The sequence below is a fragment of the Alexandromys fortis genome, unplaced genomic scaffold, assembly GCF_014885135.2.
Source record: "Alexandromys fortis isolate MF-2015 unplaced genomic scaffold, M_Fortis_MF-2015_v1.1 scaffold_181, whole genome shotgun sequence".
Taxonomy (NCBI): Eukaryota; Metazoa; Chordata; class Mammalia; order Rodentia; family Cricetidae; genus Alexandromys; species Alexandromys fortis.
The window spans coordinates 2544015-2564615 of NW_026068069.1; the positions used below are offsets into that span (position 1 = coordinate 2544015).

Sequence of the window (20601 nt, forward strand, 5' to 3'; positions counted from 1 at the left end):
GGAATCTCTCTAATCCCATGATTATATACCCTATGAGCTTCACTCTTATTCTAGGTGTTTCCCCTGTGGGCCATCACCTCTTTGGCAAACCTCTGCCTCCAAAAATATTTACAATATAATTTGTAATGGTAGCAAAATTACAGTTACGGAATATCAGTGAAAAGAATATTATAGTTGGGAGTTACCAAACCTGAGGAACTGTATTAAAGGGTCACAGCTTTGGGAAGGCTAAGAATCTCTGTTCTGAAGGGAAAGCATACATATTTGCAATTACATACAATAAAGTGCTTCTGCTTTCTAATGTACAGGCTAAGTACTATGGAGCCACGCGTGACAAAGTGTCAGTTTTCTAACGGCGTCATGAATCTTTCCCTCATTGGTCAACAGTCACATGAAGAAATAAATACTGCTTTAGAGCTGTTTTTTATCAGAAAGTTTATTGCATTCATCTATAAACCTACTGGGCAGAATAAATGACAGCGAAACCAAGGCTGAGGAGGTTTGTCATCTTTGGAAAAGAGAGATAGCTTAACACTCAAAGCGTTAATTTTGTTTGCTGTTACCAAGTAAACCAGACTGCAGTTGGAATTTTTGTTTCCTTTTAAAATATATATAGATATTTTGCAATTTGCTCACATCAAAACAAAGCTGAGACAAAATAACGAACAGGGCTCTATGGGGCAGCTTACTGTGTGTTGTCCCATGCTTCGTAACCAACCACTTCACACCAAGCCTCTGGCCATGTCCATGGTATTAAAACTTTAAAATCAAAGTAGCCCTTAAGTGTTTCACTGAAATAATAAGGACATGTTACCCAGAGATGGAACATTCATTATTTTAAAACCACAGCCCCCAAATTAACTGTTATGATTTTTGTCTTACTTGAACTGTAGAGCTCCAATATCAATGTGAATTATTGGTGATATTATGATGCTTATGTTGGATTTTAATATTTTGGTTGAAAAGTTCCCCAGGACTGACCACTGTTACAGCCCACTGAGGTCCAAATGACCATATTTCCATAAAGTAGCCTGCATTTCTCTAGTCAGCGGTTCTTATGCTGATGGATTTGGCTATGACACCCTGTGTTGCTCTGTTATAAGCTTCTAAGGCCAGTTTTTCTGTACTTGGTCAATACCCACAGAAACATTGCTAACCACATTGAATTCTGTCTGCTACTAGTACTCTACAGGGAGGGGCTCATGTCTAACACTGTGAATAATTATGAAAATTCCCTTATCATACAACTAACCACAATGATCATATTCTCCTAATGAAAGCAAGTATATGCGTTATCACTTGGGCAAGTTTGGATGTAATGCTGTACAAATGCAGTAAACGAGAGAAATTTTAAAACATCGACTTCTAGGCAAAGAGTAGTGGCTGGCGTCACATTCTCATACGGCTGTCACGTGCAAGACATCCCAGACTCATTCAGTGCTTTTTTTCTTTCTGCCACAGGAGACTGGAGAGAAATTACAGCAAAACCTCTAGAAAATAGATTCCTCTCCAAAGACAACGAACGTGGGATTTATAACGTCTGAATTCTGAAGTGTTCTGACTTAGGAAAAGTCTCACAGATACTGCTAGGATAAGCTCTAGATATGGGGCAGGACAGCGGCTTGTGTTAGGATGCGGGTCTAAAACGTGAGTCTCAGTCGGACTCTACAGGGTAGCTTGCTGCTGCCGGCCATTTGGAGCCTTCCTCTCTGCTCTGTAGGCTTTCCTTGTACGCCTTTGCACACAAAGCTTTCTTTTTTTTTTCCCCAAATGGTAGAATGAAAAATAAAAACTTATCTTCAGAGAGTAACAGGGAAACCTCAAACTTACCCTCATGCTCAAAAAGAAAAAGGGCAAGTGCTCATCTTTTTTATTTATTTATAACCAAGAAGGACTCCTGTGGCTGCTAACCCGTGTGTCTGTTTGATGTTTGTTCCCTAGGGAGAAGTCAATGCTTAACTACTGGGAAAAAAATCAATTGTTTCTAAAGTATGCTCCAGCTAATAAAAGAGAAATTGCCCTAAGTGTGTTTGCAGCAGATTTATTATTCAGCTGGCCAAATTACCCCATCATGACAGGCACAGGTGTAGCATGCAAAATGACTGGATGTTCCCCCTGGAAGGCTGACCAGGCCAATACTTTATAGCTCCTGCTAGGAGACAGGCACGGAGTGGGCCACCATGAATGGACTCCAGCAGAAGGCCATGTGGGTTTCCCATCTTTAGAACATCAGCGAGTGCTGCATTCTGCTATGATATTACATCGCCTTTCCCGTCCTCTGCGGGCTCGTGTGTGGTGATGCTTTCCCGTATCACACTGGCATTCTCACGAGATGAAAGCCCTGGGGTAAAGATGTGTCTGTAACAGTGTGCGCCGGGCAAGCCTCTGTTCTAGTCTGCAGGGAACCGCCCCTATTTAATCCCAGTGCAGGATGATTTTTAGTCATGCCTGCATTTACTACGAAAAGTGTTTCAGTTTAGATGGTCAGTTGTCGATAACCGTGATGGAAGTCTTTAGTAACGTCACCTGTGGTACCCGCTCCTTCCTGAGTTTAACCACGGAAAGAAGAGCTCCACTGTGGGCTCTAGAAAATTCCATCCCAGTGATCTGCTGTGTACCTACAGCTAATATACTGTTTTAGTAACAGCCAGTTTAATAGGTCCAAATTGTGTATTTTCATTTCCTCCCTCCATAAGAAAAATGATGGATTTGTGTCGAGCAGAAGATGAATGGCAATGACGCAACAAACAATGGTCATCGCATATTCTTGCAATTTAACAATCCAAATACTACAAAACATAGAATATACAACTTAATGAAAATACAAACTAAAGAGGCTTGGGTACATGTCACATTAGCAATGCAAAAGGCCAGCTTAAGCATAGTTTCTCTAAATCAACAATTAATAAGGAAAGTGCCCTTTTCCCAAATACGAACAAAAATATTTCAGTCACTTCTAGGGGAAAATTAAGGAGAACATACCTCTAAGTCTATATTTCAGCATGTATTACTAAAGGTTTATCACACCCAAGCATCTTACACTTAAATGTACACCCTCTGGCACTCGTCACACACTCACTCGATCGAAAATAAAACAATTGCATCTTTGTATTTATGGATAACTGATAAGGTACGAATCTGACATGGTGAATATGCATGGCGGAGACAGCAATTAGAATGACGTCATGAAACTAACATGGGCCAAAGGTTAAACAGAAATATCACATCTATGTACTGGTTTCTCCAACGCTTGTGCTATATCTAAAATAATTTTAATTGTACATTTCTCGTTCTAAAAACAAAACCTTTTTGTATTTAGATTTGCTTCCATGGCTGGTGTTTATTAGAAGTTGATGCAATTTTGCTGTCTGACGGACTGCTTCCTCCCATGAGCATACAATGCCTATGAAACCGAGTCCAAATGGAAAAAACACTATGTAGAAGGACCCGGGAATATGTTCCTTGCCTCCTACATGTTTAGTAATTTCCATGGTCACTAAGTAAATGTGTGGTGACCTAAACAATCCTAGGGGTGTCTCTGTGATGGTAAGGACAACATATCAATAATTTTCCAGGGATAATTACAGTGTCCCCTCAAGCCTGTGTCTCTGAAAGGTTTTGCCAAGTTCACCCCATCAGCTAACAATCTTACAACAAGTCACTGGCTTTGCAGCTCCTAACCTAACCACAATGCGAAATGATGAAGTGCTCTCCTTCCAGGCCACCTGTTTACAACACACCGTGCTGGGCATCGGCCTCAGCCAGGAGCATTCTGGTATGTGTCCAACAACTGCTTATTGGATTAGTTCACGTCGCCTGCAGCATCAACTGGAAGATGGAGACCTCAACAGCGGGCCTGGAAAGAGTTCCAGCGTTCACCCAGAATTCCTTGGATGTCATTCGCTGTTGCCACTGCTGCCGCTGCTGCTACTGCTGCTGCTACTGCTGTTGCTGCTGCCGCTGCTATTGCTGCTGCCGCCGCCGCCGCCGCCACCACCACCATCCTCTGTCTTGGGGGAGGATGAACTGTCCCTTACTGGCAGCAGGTCATAATGGCAAGGGATGTGACTGTTCTTTGGAAGGTCATATGGATCTTGGGTGAGATGACCATTATTGCTGAATACTCCTTGAACAACACTCACTGTAGGTTCTGTAATAACCAGCAACAACAACAATAAAAATTTTAAAGATGATGCTCTTTATTTCAAATATAAAGCATAACAGAAGTACTTTATAAAAATCTACGGAAATAGTTTTTTTTTAAAATATCTTTTGTAATCTTATAGTGAAGAGAACTCCATAGCTATTCACATAATTGGCACCCAGAAATAGTATTCAGAGAAAAGGATGTGGAAATCAAGAAGATGTGCAGAAACCACAAATATGAACCATTGTCTCAAAATACCTTGGGAATAACCTAGCCCAAGCCCCTGACTCTACAGGTAAAAGTGTTCTTAGAGGTTGCCTCAATTTATGGAGATACTCAACATGTTCACAAGGTTAGCCCTAAACACTGAGCTGAGTTCTCATCTTATTGTGATGGGCTTAAAGAAGAGTTGGGGGATGCCATCACTGAAAATAAATAAATAAATAAATAAATAAATAAATAAATAAATAAATTTACTGTAGTTTCTCCATTAACAAGATATTTTATACTGTATCTATGGGCAGAGAGACTAAAACAAATATACCTCCTATCAAGTCAACATTGGCAGCAATGTTTTATTTTTTTCCCAAATGATATTCACAGAAGGCACTCAGAATAAGTATAATTTTGTATTTAATTCCTCCTAGTTCATCTAGTTTATACCAGATTCATATGAGACTACATCTGACATATTACATAAGTTTAAAATAAAAGTGTTCCAGTTCTGCTAAAAGCATTGTGTTAGTATCATGGATACAGCCAGGAAATGGGGTCACCTGTTCCGTCCCCTTGAGCCGTTTGTTACCTGCTGTCTTAACTAATATATGGTTCATATGCTCCTTCACATGGGTGCTAAAATATTTACCATGCTTGTAAAACAAAAGATGATGGCCATGTGGAAAATAAGGGGAATACGTTTTAAGTTGCTAAATGTCGTTTCCCTGAAAAATTCACTTTGCATCAATTAATACGATCTTTGTAAAACACAGTCGCGTATAAAACACGGGCTTACTTAGAATTGTTTCAAACACGGTCTTATGCCAAGGTTCTTTAGAATGTGGACAGAGAACTCACCAACTTCGTAGACATTCCTGTTGGCCGAAGTTGAGTTATTGATCTCCGCATATGGGGAGTCTCTCCGCGCGGGTGACTTCATCTCCACATAGCCACACTCGGAGCTTTTAGGCAGGAGTGCAGGTGGGTCTTTAATTGTGGCGTACGGGTTTTCAGAGCTGCTTAGGGAGCAGCTGCTGGAATTATAGTCAGAGTTCTTTCCCAGATCTGAGAAGGAAAAGGGAAGGAAAGGAGTAAGTGTGGGTTCACGGGCACTGCCCTTTCTCGGTGGTAATTTCCTTGGGCAGATTGCTTGGTTTGCTTTACAGGTAGGTTTCTCTAATGGTATATGCTAAAAGCAATGTGCACTTTCTACTTATTTTGAAGACCATTTGCTATGAAATGGCCCATCTATAACGTAATTTTAACTTCCCTCTAAGGGGATTGCTAAGAAAAGTGGCATGGGTCTGGTTTCATTTCGATGATCACATTCAAATACAATTAATTCTGTTCTGACTCTATGAGGAAATTTACTAGTTAAAGCCTTTAAATCAATAGTCAGGAGTTATGGCCCAGAAACACAGGCTATTTCTAGTATCATAGAAAGAAGGGCATTTCTGCCATGGGAACTCTCTGTAACCCTTCTGTACTGGATAGCGCGTTGCTCAAAGCCATTGTGGAGGGCCGGTGTTAATCGCCGATCCTGTCTTACTGCCTGTTGCTTCCCAGTCCACATTTGTCTCTCCCCAGACACTGTTTCATTTCAAGAAGACAGGAGTATTCCCTCCTAAAACTGGAACGTTTGCCTTCTCAAATAGATCTGCTTATCGTCAGTCTCTCCATATCCACCAAACATGTTGGTGCCTTATTACAGCAACCGTCACATTGAAAATTCCAGGTCATCTTGGTTAATTCCATGTTTGCTTGTTTTAAAAATTGTTTCATTCTCTCAGATACGTCTTCAAATCTACATCGCACCTTTTAAGGACTTCCCCATGTAACTTCTCTCCAGTCCGAAAGTGCCTGTGAGGGAGAAGAGAAACCCAGCCCGTGAGGACAGAAAGGGAAAGGAAACAAGCCCCCCATCTCACATCATGGCAGGTGATTGCTCCAGCGTGAGTCACCGTGGCTCTGCTCTGAAATCTCTGTACCCCATCAATCATGCCAGGGCCTGGACCCCCGTGGGCAGTAGGCATGGATGCACACGTCTCATCCTTCACCTGCTTGTTTGCTGGGTTTGGGGAAAGGTAGAGGAATGTATATAGGAACAGAGAGACAAGCAGAGAGGAAACAGCAACCTGAACCAAGGCTGAATAACGCGAAGGATGTAGTCGAGGCTAAACCCAAGAGGCCACTCTCTGCCAGCTCCTTCAAGGCTCTGATGGTTTTTTCACACAGTTTTCTCAGTAACTAGGATTCAGATGTAGCATCATCTGCGGTCTAAGTGCGTTGACTTTAACACTTTATCAGTCAATGCTAGAACCTGACCATTTTTATTAACTTTTATTTGAAATTGTTGACTTTGTCAGGTTTCTTGAGGGTGGGCATCTGTAGAGGAGTCTACCTAGACAACACAAGTCATTGTTTTGTTTTCAAATATCTGAACTTCATGGAGGTGGCTGTTGGTGTGTTATAAATTGCTCTGCTCACCCTGGGAAAAAAATGAAACCTGTTGGCGGTGAACATTTCAGTAAACACTAAAACCAATGAAGCCGTAAGCACCTTTGACAGAGCATCAGACTGTAATCACCAATCCATAGCACCCAAATTCCTGAGAAGACACAAAGTCCCCTCTGGTCTGATTTTTTTGCCACCTCGTGTAAATGCTACATTGCCATTCTGGTGCTGAACGGGAGACAAGGATTCCACTGGAGCCATTGGGAGAGAGGAAAAGCAACACATGGGAGCCAAGGCACTTAGCTCCTCTCACTCCCTAGCGACATAACTTTAGGGCTTAGCTCCAAGCGTCAGTCTTCTCTTCCTCAAAACCTGCACTCCAGCCTTATGTAGCTATTCTCACCATTAAATGAAATAGAACACACACACACACACACACACACGCCTTGCAGACTTTGAAGCACTATCTACATGAATGGAGTTTCAATTACTGTAACACTTAAGTTGTCAAAACACCATCAGCATCAGCCCTTCAGGATTTTTTTTTTAATCTTTCAAAGCAATGTTAAGGACTTAGTTAAAAGCAGAAAGGGGGAAGGAAGAGGGGAATGGAAGGAGAGCGAGGGTAGGGGAGCATTCTTCCATGGCTTCTGCGTCAGGTTCCTGCTCTGACTTCTATGATGGATTGTACCCTGGAAGAGTGAGATGAAAGAAACCCTTTCCTCCTCTGAGTGGCTAAAGGTTTTTCATCGCAGCAGCAGAATGAAACCGATACAAAGGGGGTGCGTACATGCTCCTTCCTGGATTACCAATCTTCCCCCAACTAACGAGCAAACTGCACCATATGCTGGGCGGTGTACCCCAAAAGCTGGCACCCACAATTCGCCATCAGGAGGTCCTCAAAATTAAAACGATTTCCTAGTAAAATGGTATCACTTGCCTGTCATTTTAACTGTCTTTCGGGTGTGTGGAGGGGTTTCCCTGAGGCTGTACAGGGTGCGCTCCACAAATGACTGGCTACATAGCAGATGTGAGAATTTGGCCATTTGCTCTTAAGCCAGACAGAAAATAAAACTACGAGGCAGAGCCAGTCTTCGCATTAACCCTCACCGGAAGGGGGAAGGAGAACGCAGTTTTATAATATGCTCTTAGTGGATTGAAATGAGATTATTATTGCCAATTAGCTAAAATAACTATTTTTTTAAGTTTCTCAATTTTTAATTTGCAATATGGTACCTATCAAGTAGCCATAGTCTACAACAGCAAGGGGCCCTTTGGGGTATTCAAATAAATGTGTAAGAATATAAATCCATCCTGATTGCAAAAAGCTTATGGACCACTAATCTCATGACTGTTTCCACACCTGAAAAAGGGGAGCGATGTTGAAGGTGGCATTCAGTAGTAAGAGGGAACACGCTGTCTTTTTTTTTTTTTTTTAACCAAGGTAGCCTACATCATGGTGAAAGCTGACAGGGTTCAAAGGTTTTCAAAACATGTTCCTGGGCCTTGTGGAAATCACCCCAGTTTTTTATGGTTCATTAACTGTCACACGGGGCTGAGAACTACCTCTCAGAGCTCCGGTGAGAACTGAGCTAACGTGGATGAAGTTTCTAGAGGGCAGAGATGTTTGTCTCTCAATTCTGGAGCAATGTAATGACTCAGAAAGTGATCATCGAACAAATAAGACATTAAGGCTAGTAGTAAGCCCTATAGAGGAGTTAGACCTAATTCCGTTATTTAGGCATGCTTCTGGTGGATGGCTATAGCGCGCACAGCAGGATGAGTGCTTAGACTGTCGAGAATGCGCATGCGCTTGTGGGCCTCACCAAGCTCATTGAGGTAGCCGCCTTGCTTCCAGTCGGCTGGCAAGGTCCCCGTGCAGTCCACCAAGGCACCTCTCTTCCCCGGATTCTCGTTTTTAAGATTCACAAAGAGCTGGTTGTTTTTCGACTATGAAAAGAAAAACACGATTTAAGAGGAGACCACACTGGGGGAAAGCAGTTTTAGGGGTTAATGGCAAGGCCCTTCCCTCAAGGGAGGGGAGAGGAGAAAGAGGTGAGGGGGCCCATTCCTGACTGAGTGGACATCTCTCAGTACTCACGACCTGAAGGGCTTCATTTCACACGGTCACTTTTTACCAGTTAGATTTTATTTGAGCTATAAACGAAGAATTTTAAAGAAAAGAATTGTGGGTCTGAGTTCTATCACAGTGTCCATGAGGCTGTGGGTCCCCAGCGCCTTGGCCATGCTGGTAAGCACGCGCATGCGCATGAGAAGCTGTACAAGATGGGGTGGGAGGATGAACATGACATCTGGGCAACGCAAGGTTCTATTTAACTCTCTGACACCACCGTGAAAACCCAGCAGTGTCAATAATGGCAGTGGATTAAATTAATTAATCCCCCCCTTTTGTTCTGTTCCTTCTGTCCCTAATAGAGAGCTGGACAGTGATGAGCCAGAAGATGGAGCCTGGGGACAGTGGGAAGGAGAGTTTGGAACTCAGAGCATCCTGGGAGGTGGCAGAAATACAGGTGGTCGGAAAGGATTGATGTGGTGATTTCACAATAAGTCTTTATGCTTTTATTACCATCATCATGATTAAACATTGTTTTTAATCTCAGGTAAAATTAGGAACACAGTGAGGCCTGTCGGCGATGAGACCTTAATGCCCACAGCAACAGTGGAGGAGGCTGGAAGCCATTATTACTTAGGCCCTGGTGAGTTCCCTGAAGATGCTAAGACACACTTAGAGGATAGTTAGGAGAATCAGGTGTGCACGATGCACAAAATAACTAGAGCAGCAGGGGGTGAGCGCAGACCTCATGAATGTGTGTGTTCCTTATCTCTCTCCCCTCCCCACTTTCTGATTCTTGGGGCATTCCCCCCCCTCACCTTGGCAATGGTCATCCTGTCTCTGTTATTGACATGAGGGGATGAGGCACACTGGCTGAGTGTGTGGTAGCTGGGGTTGGTGAAGTAGTGGCTGTTGGCATTTCCACCGTTGCTGTGAGGCAGGGTTTCTGCAAAAAGAGAGGAAAGGGTTAATTGGAAATGACAGTATAGATGTTTCCCTCTCCTGCCCAGCCCACTCCTCAAAGCCCCTGGAAGAGCAGACGCTCACTTTTGCCTCTTTGGAAATTGTGAAGGCATTGGCGGAAGACGGGAAGACTGTTCTGAGCTTAGAGGCCTTAGTTTGGGAAGAACAGAGACAGCAGCCTTTGCAGCAACACAGCTTTACCCACCTGCTTCTTTAAAAACACTTGATTTCTGTAGTTCTGCACGGAAAATATAATCTTATGTAAATTTCCTATTTTGCATATCCTGCCAGAATTATAATATTTATAAGCATATCGCCAGGGTCCTTCAGTAACTGTTCAAGACTGAGTGAGATTGTCAGTTTCTTCAGTTTAAGAGTTTACTGCTTTTGAAGGTTGACTGGATTCAAAACAGGTGTTTATAATGGAGCGCCTTGGTTCTCGCTCCTACCTCAGGCTTGTCTCCTGTATAACTAGGCTCTCAACAGTTACTGCTACCCTGCAGGTGCAGAGGCGGAGGGTGCCGGCAGAAGCACACGCACCGGAAAATGCGCGCCGTCTCTTCTTTTCTCCTCCCCACTCGTATAGGACAGAGTTGGGATTGGCTGTTCAGCAGATTCTATCCACAAAGGAAATTGCCTAAATATAAAGCAATCATTTATCCACCCCAATTTAAAAATCCTCACAGAAGGGGTGGAAGGTGGCTAAGTGGTTCAGGGTGCTTGTTGCTCTTCCAGAGGACCCAAGTACAATGCCAAGATTCCAAGCACACATGTTGGGCGGCTCACAACCATCTGTAACTCCAGCTCCTCTGGGGATCTGTCTGCTTCTTCTGGCTTCAACAGTTATCTGGATACACATAATCAACACAGGCATGCATACACACACACACACACACATGCATACACACATGCACGCACATACACTCACACAAACAAATCTTTTTCGAAAGCCTCTGGCAAAACTGAAAGTGGTAATTTTACTATGGGTGAATTTTAAACCACATCTCTAGGCACATGGGCTTCTTCCGAATGCGTGGTCACCTCCTAGAAAACAGCCAGACACAAAGGACACACAGCCAAACACCAAATTTCTGAGATAAGCAGGTGAAGCCTAAATTTGCAAGGCAGGACATGCTGCCCTGCGCTGCAGTCCTACCCGCAATGGTATAATCTGCATTGATGACCCTCATGGCAGGGGTGTAGGTCACCGCCGGCATGCTGGACTCTTTCCTCTTCTGCTTCTGTCTGTAGATAATGAACAGTGCCAGCAGGAAGAGCACAACAAGGACCAGGATGATGATGCCCGCGATGGCACCGATCTGATAGGAATCAGCGGGAAGGGCTGTGCTGGTCCGGCTTAAGCTGTTCAGGTTGCCCACGATGACGACACCAGCTGGGAGAGGGTGGAAACAGGCTGAGTGTGGATGACGGTGGGTGTTATGAAGGTCTGCTCTCTACGGGAAACAAAGCATACACACTCCCACTGGCCTAATGCCTAGCTGTTTTCACTCCATGAAACACTAATTTGGAAACAGACATTCTTCGTTTTCAGATGTTGTTGGTGCCTCTGTTCTTGACTCTAAGCCCCTAGGAGACAGGGTCTGAACCCTGAGATTCAGGAGCGGGGATAGGAGCAACTTGTGTATTTCATATTAAACCCAGACTGGCAATTAAGCTTGGATAATGATTTATCTAATTTGTGTTTTGCTTTAAGCATTATCTAGTACTGATCTTACACTGAAATAAATCCTAAATGCCCACTTGTCTAACTCAAACTTTCACTTATCTTTAACATTTATTTTTCATGACAGGGTTTCTCTGTAGCTTTGGAGCCTGTCCTGGAACTCACTCTGTGGACCAGGCTGTCCTTGAACTCACAGAAATTCCCCTGTCTTTGCCTCCCAAGTTCTGGGATTAAAGGTGTGCAGCCCTATCGCTTGGCTTATCTTTAGAACTTTTAAGAGTGATTTACCTTCTAAACCAGCGCAGCTCCAGTACAACCCTAGTGCAATGGGCCTCTTACTGCTAGAGATACTGTCCTCTGAAAAGCTATTTTGAATAGCAGAAAGATTTCTCATGATAGCACCTAGTAACAACACCTGATTCAGAAAACCGTGTTTAAATATATATGGTTTTATATGTCAGTTATGCCTAAATAAAATTTAAAAAGTTCATGAATTTTAGAATAAGAAAAGCACGGCATCGAAGCTGTGACATTCTAAGCATTAACTCCGTGACCTTGGGGACACTGACTACCTTCTGTAACTTTGACCCTGTTTCCTTATCTCTTAAAGGCAGCAAAAGTAAAACATCCACCCAGCAACCACATAACTAACAAGCTAAGCCATATGTGCTTCCATGAAGCTAACCCAAGATAACCCAAGTGAGAGTACTCAATACTGATGTCCGTGGTGGCCACACACTGAGAGGCAGCCCTTGTCATTTCCTAGTGCTTTACCTTGGTCACAGCGTGCTCCTTTCCATCCTGGGCTACAGTAGCAGGTGCCAGTGATGTGGTCACAGGTGGAGTTGTTCAGACAGTCACAAATCTGGCGACAGCCATAGCCGTATGTTCCCGCGGGGCATTCTGGGAAGGAGACGAAGCCATATTTCTCAAACTTCCCAAGGAAATGAAACTATACTTCCCAAGTCCGGAGGATCCAGACCAAAGCTGTCTTCGTTGGTGTGCTCTGTGTATCAGGTGCTGAGCTCCACCCACAGGTTTCGGCTTAGAGAGACCTGTGCCACCCGAGGTGTGGGAAGCCAGGTGGTGGTTCTTGAGCCATGATGGGGATTCACACAATCCTGCTGCTCAGGACTGAGCCAGTCAACATTATGGCTCAGCTCCTAACACATTTAACTGCTGAATGCCCACTTCTCTGATATATATATATATAGAGAGAGGGTCTATGGGACCCCGGTGGAACAGATGAAAACATAAGAAGCAAATTGATGTGACTCCTACAATCAGATCTGTGGGTCAGAGGGAATGGGATCCACAGTGTACACTAGAGATGATTCCTAGAGAGCACACATACTTTTATGTAGACTCTGGAGCTCCTCTTGAAGACACTTGGGTTAGCTCTCATTAGGAGCAGTTTGGGTCATAGTCTAGGTAAGTGTTTCACTTGATATAGAATGCTCCAGTGTAGACTCGGAGTCTAACACAGTAGGACTCTTAGGCTGTGCTCTAATTTCAAAGAAGAGTGCAGGTGAAAGGAATCTAAATCTGAGCATCTTCAACGCCGATGTTGTTTGCGAAATGAACAGCAGGGGGAGATGTGTCATCGCGACCAGGTCTGGCAACCAGGATTGCTGGTTTTAAGCACTGGGAGCAAGCTTCAAAAACACGGACATTTTAATCACTGTAATTCCACATCCAGAGAAATCACAGAAGAGGTTTTCCTTAAGAAGACCTTAACTGGTTGCCTGGCATTTGCATGCACGTCGGTTTAGAGCCTGTGCTGATTTCTAGGCCTGGGTTTAGCAGGCATAGAAAGCATTATACACAGGGATTGCTGCACATGGGACTCACTGTGACTCTGTATCCCTTGTATGACCACCGGGAACAGTGACACAGGACTGACATTGTGCCATCTTTGTCTTGAACGGGCTCTGGGAGGCTCTTGCTGTTTTTGCAGGAGGGAGGTTCTGCACAGACATGCCATGCATCCGCACTTAAGGCTGAGACCTCTGAGCTGCGCTGGGTCTGTAAAGCTGGACTGGAAAGGAGGAATGCTGATTCTACCCACTTATGCAGGCCATTCCCTCTCTACCCCAAGTCATCTTGGGGTCCACCTTCCCAAGAATAAACTCAGAGGTCAGTGGTAACCTCTCGTTTTGCCCTGCCTTGGGGCCTTTAGCATCAGAGAGTGGGCCGCACACACTTTGGCCTTTCTTGCTTCATCTTCAGTACTGAATAAAAGTCAGAGGAAAAGAATAGTATGTTTATCTTACATACTCCATTTAAGGGTTAATATTCTTGTAATCTTGGGAGGGAAGGTGGCAATTGAAACAATAAAGATGGGGGTCCCTACAGTATATTCTCCCTGGGTGAGACTAAAAGAAAACATGTAAAGACAGAGTGTCGTCTTGAAGATTAAGATCCAGGTGAAAATTTGATAGTGGAAAGAATAAAAGTCACTGTCAAAAGAGTGCCTGGACTTATTCCCATGCCCCAGGCCCCAGCACTTCTCCCTAACCAGCGTCCTCCCATGTGTAAGTCTGGATTCACTGCTGCCATGAAGGGAAATGCCATCTTCGTTAAGACTCCAAGCCATCATCTTCCAAAACTATGAGAAGGAGGACAAGCCAGGAAAGGCATAATGGAAAAGTTGAACCTGCTTTCATTCTTACAGACTCTCCCCTTCCACCCAGAGTGCTGGGTGTCACTCAGAATCTGGAGGAAAGACAGCCGGCAGGGATTCTAGCGGGGAGGTCCTGAGAAGGGGAAGTGGGCTGTGCTGGTAACTAACCATCGCCCAGACAACTGGAAGGAGCAGCAGCCCTGCTGCCTTTGCATCTCTGGCTTTCGAGAAAGGTGACCCAGGTGCCCAGGGAGGCCACACAGCGTACTCACTCTGCTCGCAGAGCCATCCCATGAATCCCGTGCGGCAGGTACACTGCCCTGAGATGTGGTCGCAGTCCGCTCCATTCTGACACCGGCAAATCAGTGCACAGTCCTTGCCGTAAAACCCCAGAGGGCATCCTGTGTGAGGAGTAAGGGCAGAGGAAGTCAGAAGGGTGCCTGTGAGAAACAAGGCTCCTGCCTGCGCAGACTTAGGGCTGAACTTCAAGGACTTGGAATACCTTAAGGAGTAAAGGCATTCCCATGCACCTCAGCGGTCACAGGGCTGTTTAGGACTCTCAAGTCTGGGCTCCTGCAAGGAGATTGCACTCCACAAGCCAGACGCAGAAGAGTTCCCTAGCTTTACGTGTTACCATCACTGGTGTCTTCCTGCAAAGCTCCATGGAGCCTAGGAAGGATGTGGAATTTATTGCCTTTATTCTTCACTCAGTTTCTAGAATCCTGGATTTGAGTTCCCAGGACTGAAGTGAGTACTTTGTATTTCGGTTCTCTTTTAGAGTTGCTTTTACAAGTTAAAAACAAACAAACAAACAAACAAACAAAACAACAACAACTCAAATTCTCCTACTGGTCCTGTCCACCGGGTCTGTTTGTCACTTAAATCATGTTATTACCATTATCAAATATATGTGGCAGAATGCCTAAAGAGAAGACAGCTGTGTCTCAGAGGTGGTTTGTGAGGTCCTTTAGGTCTTCACGCTACTACATAGCTTCTAAGATTTACACCACCAGGAGCCTGGGGCAGAACATATATGCTCGCGCACACGCACACGCTCTTGGCTTACATGCATCAGCAGCTGCTCTCTAAGACTGCTTTAGGCACCATGAAGGCTTCAGTAGAGACAGATTCCTCAGTTGTTTCCAGATACTGTACACGCCTTTTATTTTGCCATTTAAGGGAAGCTCGTATTTTCAGGAGCGGGACTGGCACACAGATCTCAGAAGCCAGCTCGTAATGACACCCCCATATCCTCTATTTGTTTGAAACCCCACTCTGCACCAAATCCTTTGCGTTCATTCTGCCATTTGATCTTTAGCGGCCTAAAAATCCAGAGGTGGGGCTTCCTATGCTGCAGATAAGAACTAAGCCTCGAGTATCACAAGTCTGGCAAATGGCAGGCGGAACTATGGTCAGACCAGACCCATGCAGATAAGGCTATGTTGTGCTAAAGGGTCCTCTGTTTAAAGTCGTGCCTACCTTTGGAATTATAAATGATCTCTATGTTTTTTTCCTAAGAAGTTCGAACATCTTTATGGATACACAATCTTTAGAGAATAGCATTCAAATTTGCCCTTGCCAATTCTGTCTTTCAAATCTTGGGTCAATAGCCATCTCTCCTCCTAGAAACTTCCAGAAGTCTTCTTCCAGCTATTCTCTATCACACTTACAAATTAGTACTTAATAGGAATCACCTACTTCCTAACTCCTCTTTTTTCCCTCAACACGGCTGTCATTTAAAGTTACGTTACTGTTGATAATAGCCGTAACAAATGCCTTCCTGCCTTGTTGTTTCACTTAGCTGAAAGCCGTGGGCATTTTTCCACAATGTGTTCGTCTGGGGGATGCTTGCATATCGCATCTGATTCTAAAAACCACACGTAGAACACTAAAGGGCAGTATGAGAATGAGCTAGGAATAAGAACTAGAGGGATGGCTTTAAAAACATGATCCTGGGCTGACATTGTCACCAATGGGCAGAAACACAGATTCACAGGTCCTGGTCCAGACACACTGAATCGGACACCATGGGAGGTGGGCCAGGCATCTAGAGTTGGTTGATTCCTGTAGGCAAACCTCATTTTCTCTGTGGGCACGCTGTTCGCTAATCTACGAGGTGTGTGTCTCTTCTTACTTCGTATTCCCTATCATGGATCCTCACATTTGTACATTCAGAAGAAATAAAAGCACTTCACGTACAGAAATACAGTCTGATAAAAGAAGAGAAAAGGGACATCAATACATTTTAGAAGTAAATTACTTTCATGACTTGCTCCACCTCTCTGTGCTCACAGAAGCTAGCTGAAGGGGACCTGGCACGTGGGGGTTCTTAAACACTCAGAGAAAGGGAGCTATCTGGAGATCACTGAGTAGGCATCACACACGTGGGAGGAGCCCTCACTCACCTAACATGATACACACAAACAGGGAGGGCATTTCCTCTGTGGCTGTGCCCCCCGCCCCCGACGTCCTCCTTGCTTACTCTGAGTGCAGTAGAGCCCCGTCCATCCAGGCGTGCATTTGCATTCCCCGTCATAGGCACTGCAAAAGGCTCCATTGTGGCAGTTGCAGGTGTGGATGCAGTTGGGACCCCAGTGGGCAGGCGGACAGGCTGAAAATCACATCAAGTACGGAGAGATGAATTGGAGTCTCCAGGTCAACACCCAACAGTACATTCCTCCATCTCCCAACCTTCTTCCATGTGCTAAGTTCATACCACTAATATGGACAATTCATTCACACTTTAGTTGATAAACAATACTGGTGGCAATAACTACCAACATCACTGGCATATCCACACATTTACAGCTTCAGAAGGACTTGAGGGAGCAAGAATTACTTTAAAGATTCAATTGTTAGACAAATCACACTGGACACCTACTGTGTACCTAGCACTGTTCTAGACCCAAGGAAGAACAAAGGAGAAAAATGAGAGTCTGAACTACTCTCTGAACACTTCTATTTTGCAAGGTAGCAAAACTGTCAGCTAGCAGAGAAGCAGTGCAGGGAAGAGCTGTGGAAGAGAAAGGTGTGATGAGGATGACAATGACGGGGACTCCTCCTAAAACCCAGCCTCCCTGGAGGGGACATTGAGTTAGGACCAGATCTGGAAGGATTGTACTTATGGCTGCTAGGTCGTGGGCTCAGGGCTCTGATTTTCCTTAGGGCTCCTAGGTCGTGGGCTCAGGAATTTAATTTTCCTTGGGGTTCCTAGGTCATAGGCTCAGGGCTTTGATTTTCTGATCCTGTCCTGGTCTCTAGGCTCCAGAGTTGCCATTAGAATCTCATTTTATGTGCCAAGGTCACCAGCTGTATGAAGCCGTTTATTCATAGAAATTTCTGGCTGGAAGAAGTAGAAGATAACACAACTAATTCATCAGTGGCCACTGTCACCGAAAGAGCTATTAGAAAGCCTCACCAAGCCGGGCGGTGGTGGCGCACACCTTTAATCCCAGCGCTCGGGAGGCAGAGGCAGGTGGATCTCTGTGAGTTTGAGGCCAGGCTGGTCTACAAGAGCTAGTTCCAGGACAGGAACCAAAAGCTACGGAGAAACCCTGTCTCGAAAAAAAAAAAAAAAAAAAAAAAGAAAGCCACACCAATATGGGCAAAATAATTCAATCCCCCAAACAATTCTATTTCTACTACAGCTTTAAGAAAATATTAAAAGGGTGGCTACTTATAATTTCTATCTTATTATCTATTGAAAACATGGGGCAATAAAGAAAATTAGTGAATCTGAAGTATTTCCCATAAGCATATGTGCCATTTTGACCCAAAAATAAGGAAAAAAAATAATAGCTGAAATTCATGGTCCATAGGAGTTGTCTAAGAAGGCATTCTTAAAGATGAAGAGCTTTGGTTCAATCCTGGGTAACAGGAGCGTATCCGAGGTCACACAGGCTCACAGTGGTAGTTGCTATTTGGTACATATGCACGGCCTCACTCTAAAGGCCACTGTAGGGCTCAGTGTGAAGACAATTAAAATGTCCAACCTCCTCTACGCTGCGTATCACCCTCTCTCTCCCCCACAACCAGTTTCTATAAAAATAAAAGCTCAGTTTTGTTCTCCTCCACCCAATTCCCCTAAAACCATTTCTTTTATTTTTGTGTTTATTTACTTTAGCTGTGTTTATGTGTGTGGGTGAGTGTATGTATAATGAGTATGGGGGCATGCACACCTGTGTGTACATGGATCTCAGAAGAGGGCACTGGGGATGGAGTTACAAGTGTTTATGGGACAACCCTCCCAGCTTGTTTTCAGGGTGCTTGGATTCAAACTCTGCTCCTCATGATTCAGCAGTGAGAGCTTTAAACCATAGAGTAATCTCGTCAGCCCCAAACAGGCTACTTCTAATGATGCTTAATAAACCTTCATGAACTGTCTTCTGCCCAGAGCATATTTTTCTAAGTTGTCCCCTTGCAGCAGGTTTGACTCCCATGTCAGCTGTGATTAGAGATTAGAAATAAAGATCATTTAAATTTTCCATCCATAAAGGTAAATACAGAGACAAGGCTTCCGATAGTCATTTTGCCAAGGCCATGTGGCCCTTTAAATGCATCCCATTAGATCTCCAAGTCTCTGTTTGCATGGTGAAGGACTTTCCTCCTTTGAAACTAGCTGGCAATCAGCCAAGAAGAAATATTAAGATGGCCCCATAGGGAATCAATGAAACCAATGGTCCCCAGGAGGAGCAAGGCTTGCCAAATAAATCAGTTTCCTCCAGAGCGATTATGGGGACAAGCCATGCTATTGTCTCCATTCACTGTGCTGTTCCCATTTTTGTTCCTTCCAGAACATTCCTCCTCCAAATGAGGAAGTGACCAACTTCCAAAATAAAGACTACGTGTTAAAGGAGCAAATTACACCAATCGTGTCCTAGCAATGACATTGCGTCTTTATTTTCCTTCCCAAGCCCTGGATGTTCATTTCTGAGGACCTAGTCCACAGCCTGCTTCTGGGCCAGCCTGAATCAGAGGCCTTCCATGCACAGATTTGAATAGACGGCAATTGCTTCTGAAGTTCCACCCCCCAAAAGGTGAAAACACAAACTATGAAATTATAACAACAAACATTCCCTTCACTGAAGGCTTACTTGTCTCAGAGATGGGGGAGAGTCTGAATGGTTGAAAACAAAACTATCATTCAGGCAGAAATATATCTTCACCAATTAATATTTGCAGATTGATGGCCCTATAATCTGAATTCAATGGCCCGCGAACCATGTAGTATCAGAATCCTTCCTTGACCTATCATATGTGCAGCGTGTCGGCTTCAGTATGAGCTGATCGTGGGCCATGCAGGCTATGATGGGGAGTAAAAGGGCAGACATATGCTGTCCTTGGTCAAAACCTGAACACTTTGTGAAGGTGACTAACCAAGCCTTTCAAAGTCTGGCTTATGGCCACTGTCCTCTTTTTATGTCACGGGGAGCCTAAAGCCATCAGCAGAATTCCTTTTAGGGTCATACTACCCCCATCTGAAGAGCAGAATGAGAGGCACCTGGGGAGCCAAGACACAGGACAAGATGTGAGGGGTGCTAAGGCAGTCAGTCTGCCCAGGATCCCAGAAAATTTCTAAGATCCAAATCATTTTGATTCTACTCCTTCATGGCTAGACTATTAAATTTTCTGATGACTACATGACAAATCTCTAAATGCATCTACTTTTTTTTTAACCGATAGATATCAGGAATAGAGATAAGGCCCCGTTGGTAGAGTGATTGCCTAGCATCCTTGAAGCCCTGGGTTCAGTTCCCAGCACCACATAAGACCAAATAGTGCACAACTGTAATCCCAGCATTCGGGATATAGAGGCAAAAAGAGCAAAAATTCAAGGTCAATTTGGACTACATAGTGAGTCTGAAGCTGGCCTTGGCTACACAGAACCTTGTATATATATAAAAAAGAAATCAATGAATAGAGAGTCGATGAGCAGTGAATAAGAAAAAAATTTACAAATCTAGGCTTTTCCCAAAGAGCCACATCATTTATTGGTAGATTCTGATAGGTCGTTGTACAGATATCTTAATTTTTAAAACTATAATATTTTTAATAGATGCTCAAGGTCACATATTCTTTGCTGACCATATAACTCTCACCATTCAATCCTAAGACACAGGAAATGGATGTTCTCCAACAAGACTTACGCTGAGAGCAGTCACTGCCGATCCAGCCTGGGTAGCACTGACAGGACCTGTCGATGGGGTTGCAGGTGCCATTGTTGGTGCAGGTGCAAACGCCCGCACAGTTTTTCCCAAATCTGCCACTGGGACACACTGTGAACAGACGGAGTTCAGTCAGCTAGAGTTGGAACCCATCTCACAGAACCCTGAGAATGGGAGACAAATTCCAGGGTCACACCCAGCCGCCCGTTGCCGGCCTGCCTCCACTTAAGAGATCACGCATGCTAATCACAGATGGGCTCACTTTTCCAAACACGT

At 44.2% G+C, this 20601-nt stretch overlaps 1 protein-coding gene across 1 annotated transcript in view; it reads right to left on the minus strand.

Annotated features, from left to right (window-relative positions):
• Positions 1-474: 474 nt before the first annotated feature.
• Positions 475-20601, minus strand: part of Megf10 (multiple EGF like domains 10) — a 155685-nt gene continuing 135558 nt past the window's right edge. Inside the window, exons 16-25 of the mRNA XM_050120904.1 lie at positions 20308-20436; positions 16644-16772; positions 14434-14562; positions 12313-12441; positions 11011-11247; positions 9710-9837; positions 8644-8767; positions 6179-6223; positions 5222-5428; positions 475-4150 (exon numbers count right to left, since the gene is read on the minus strand). Of these exons, the coding sequence (XP_049976861.1) occupies positions 3897-4150; positions 5222-5428; positions 6179-6223; positions 8644-8767; positions 9710-9837; positions 11011-11247; positions 12313-12441; positions 14434-14562; positions 16644-16772; positions 20308-20436 (1511 nt within the window). The 3' untranslated portion in view covers positions 475-3896. The remainder of the gene's footprint in view (positions 4151-5221; positions 5429-6178; positions 6224-8643; positions 8768-9709; positions 9838-11010; positions 11248-12312; positions 12442-14433; positions 14563-16643; positions 16773-20307; positions 20437-20601) is intronic.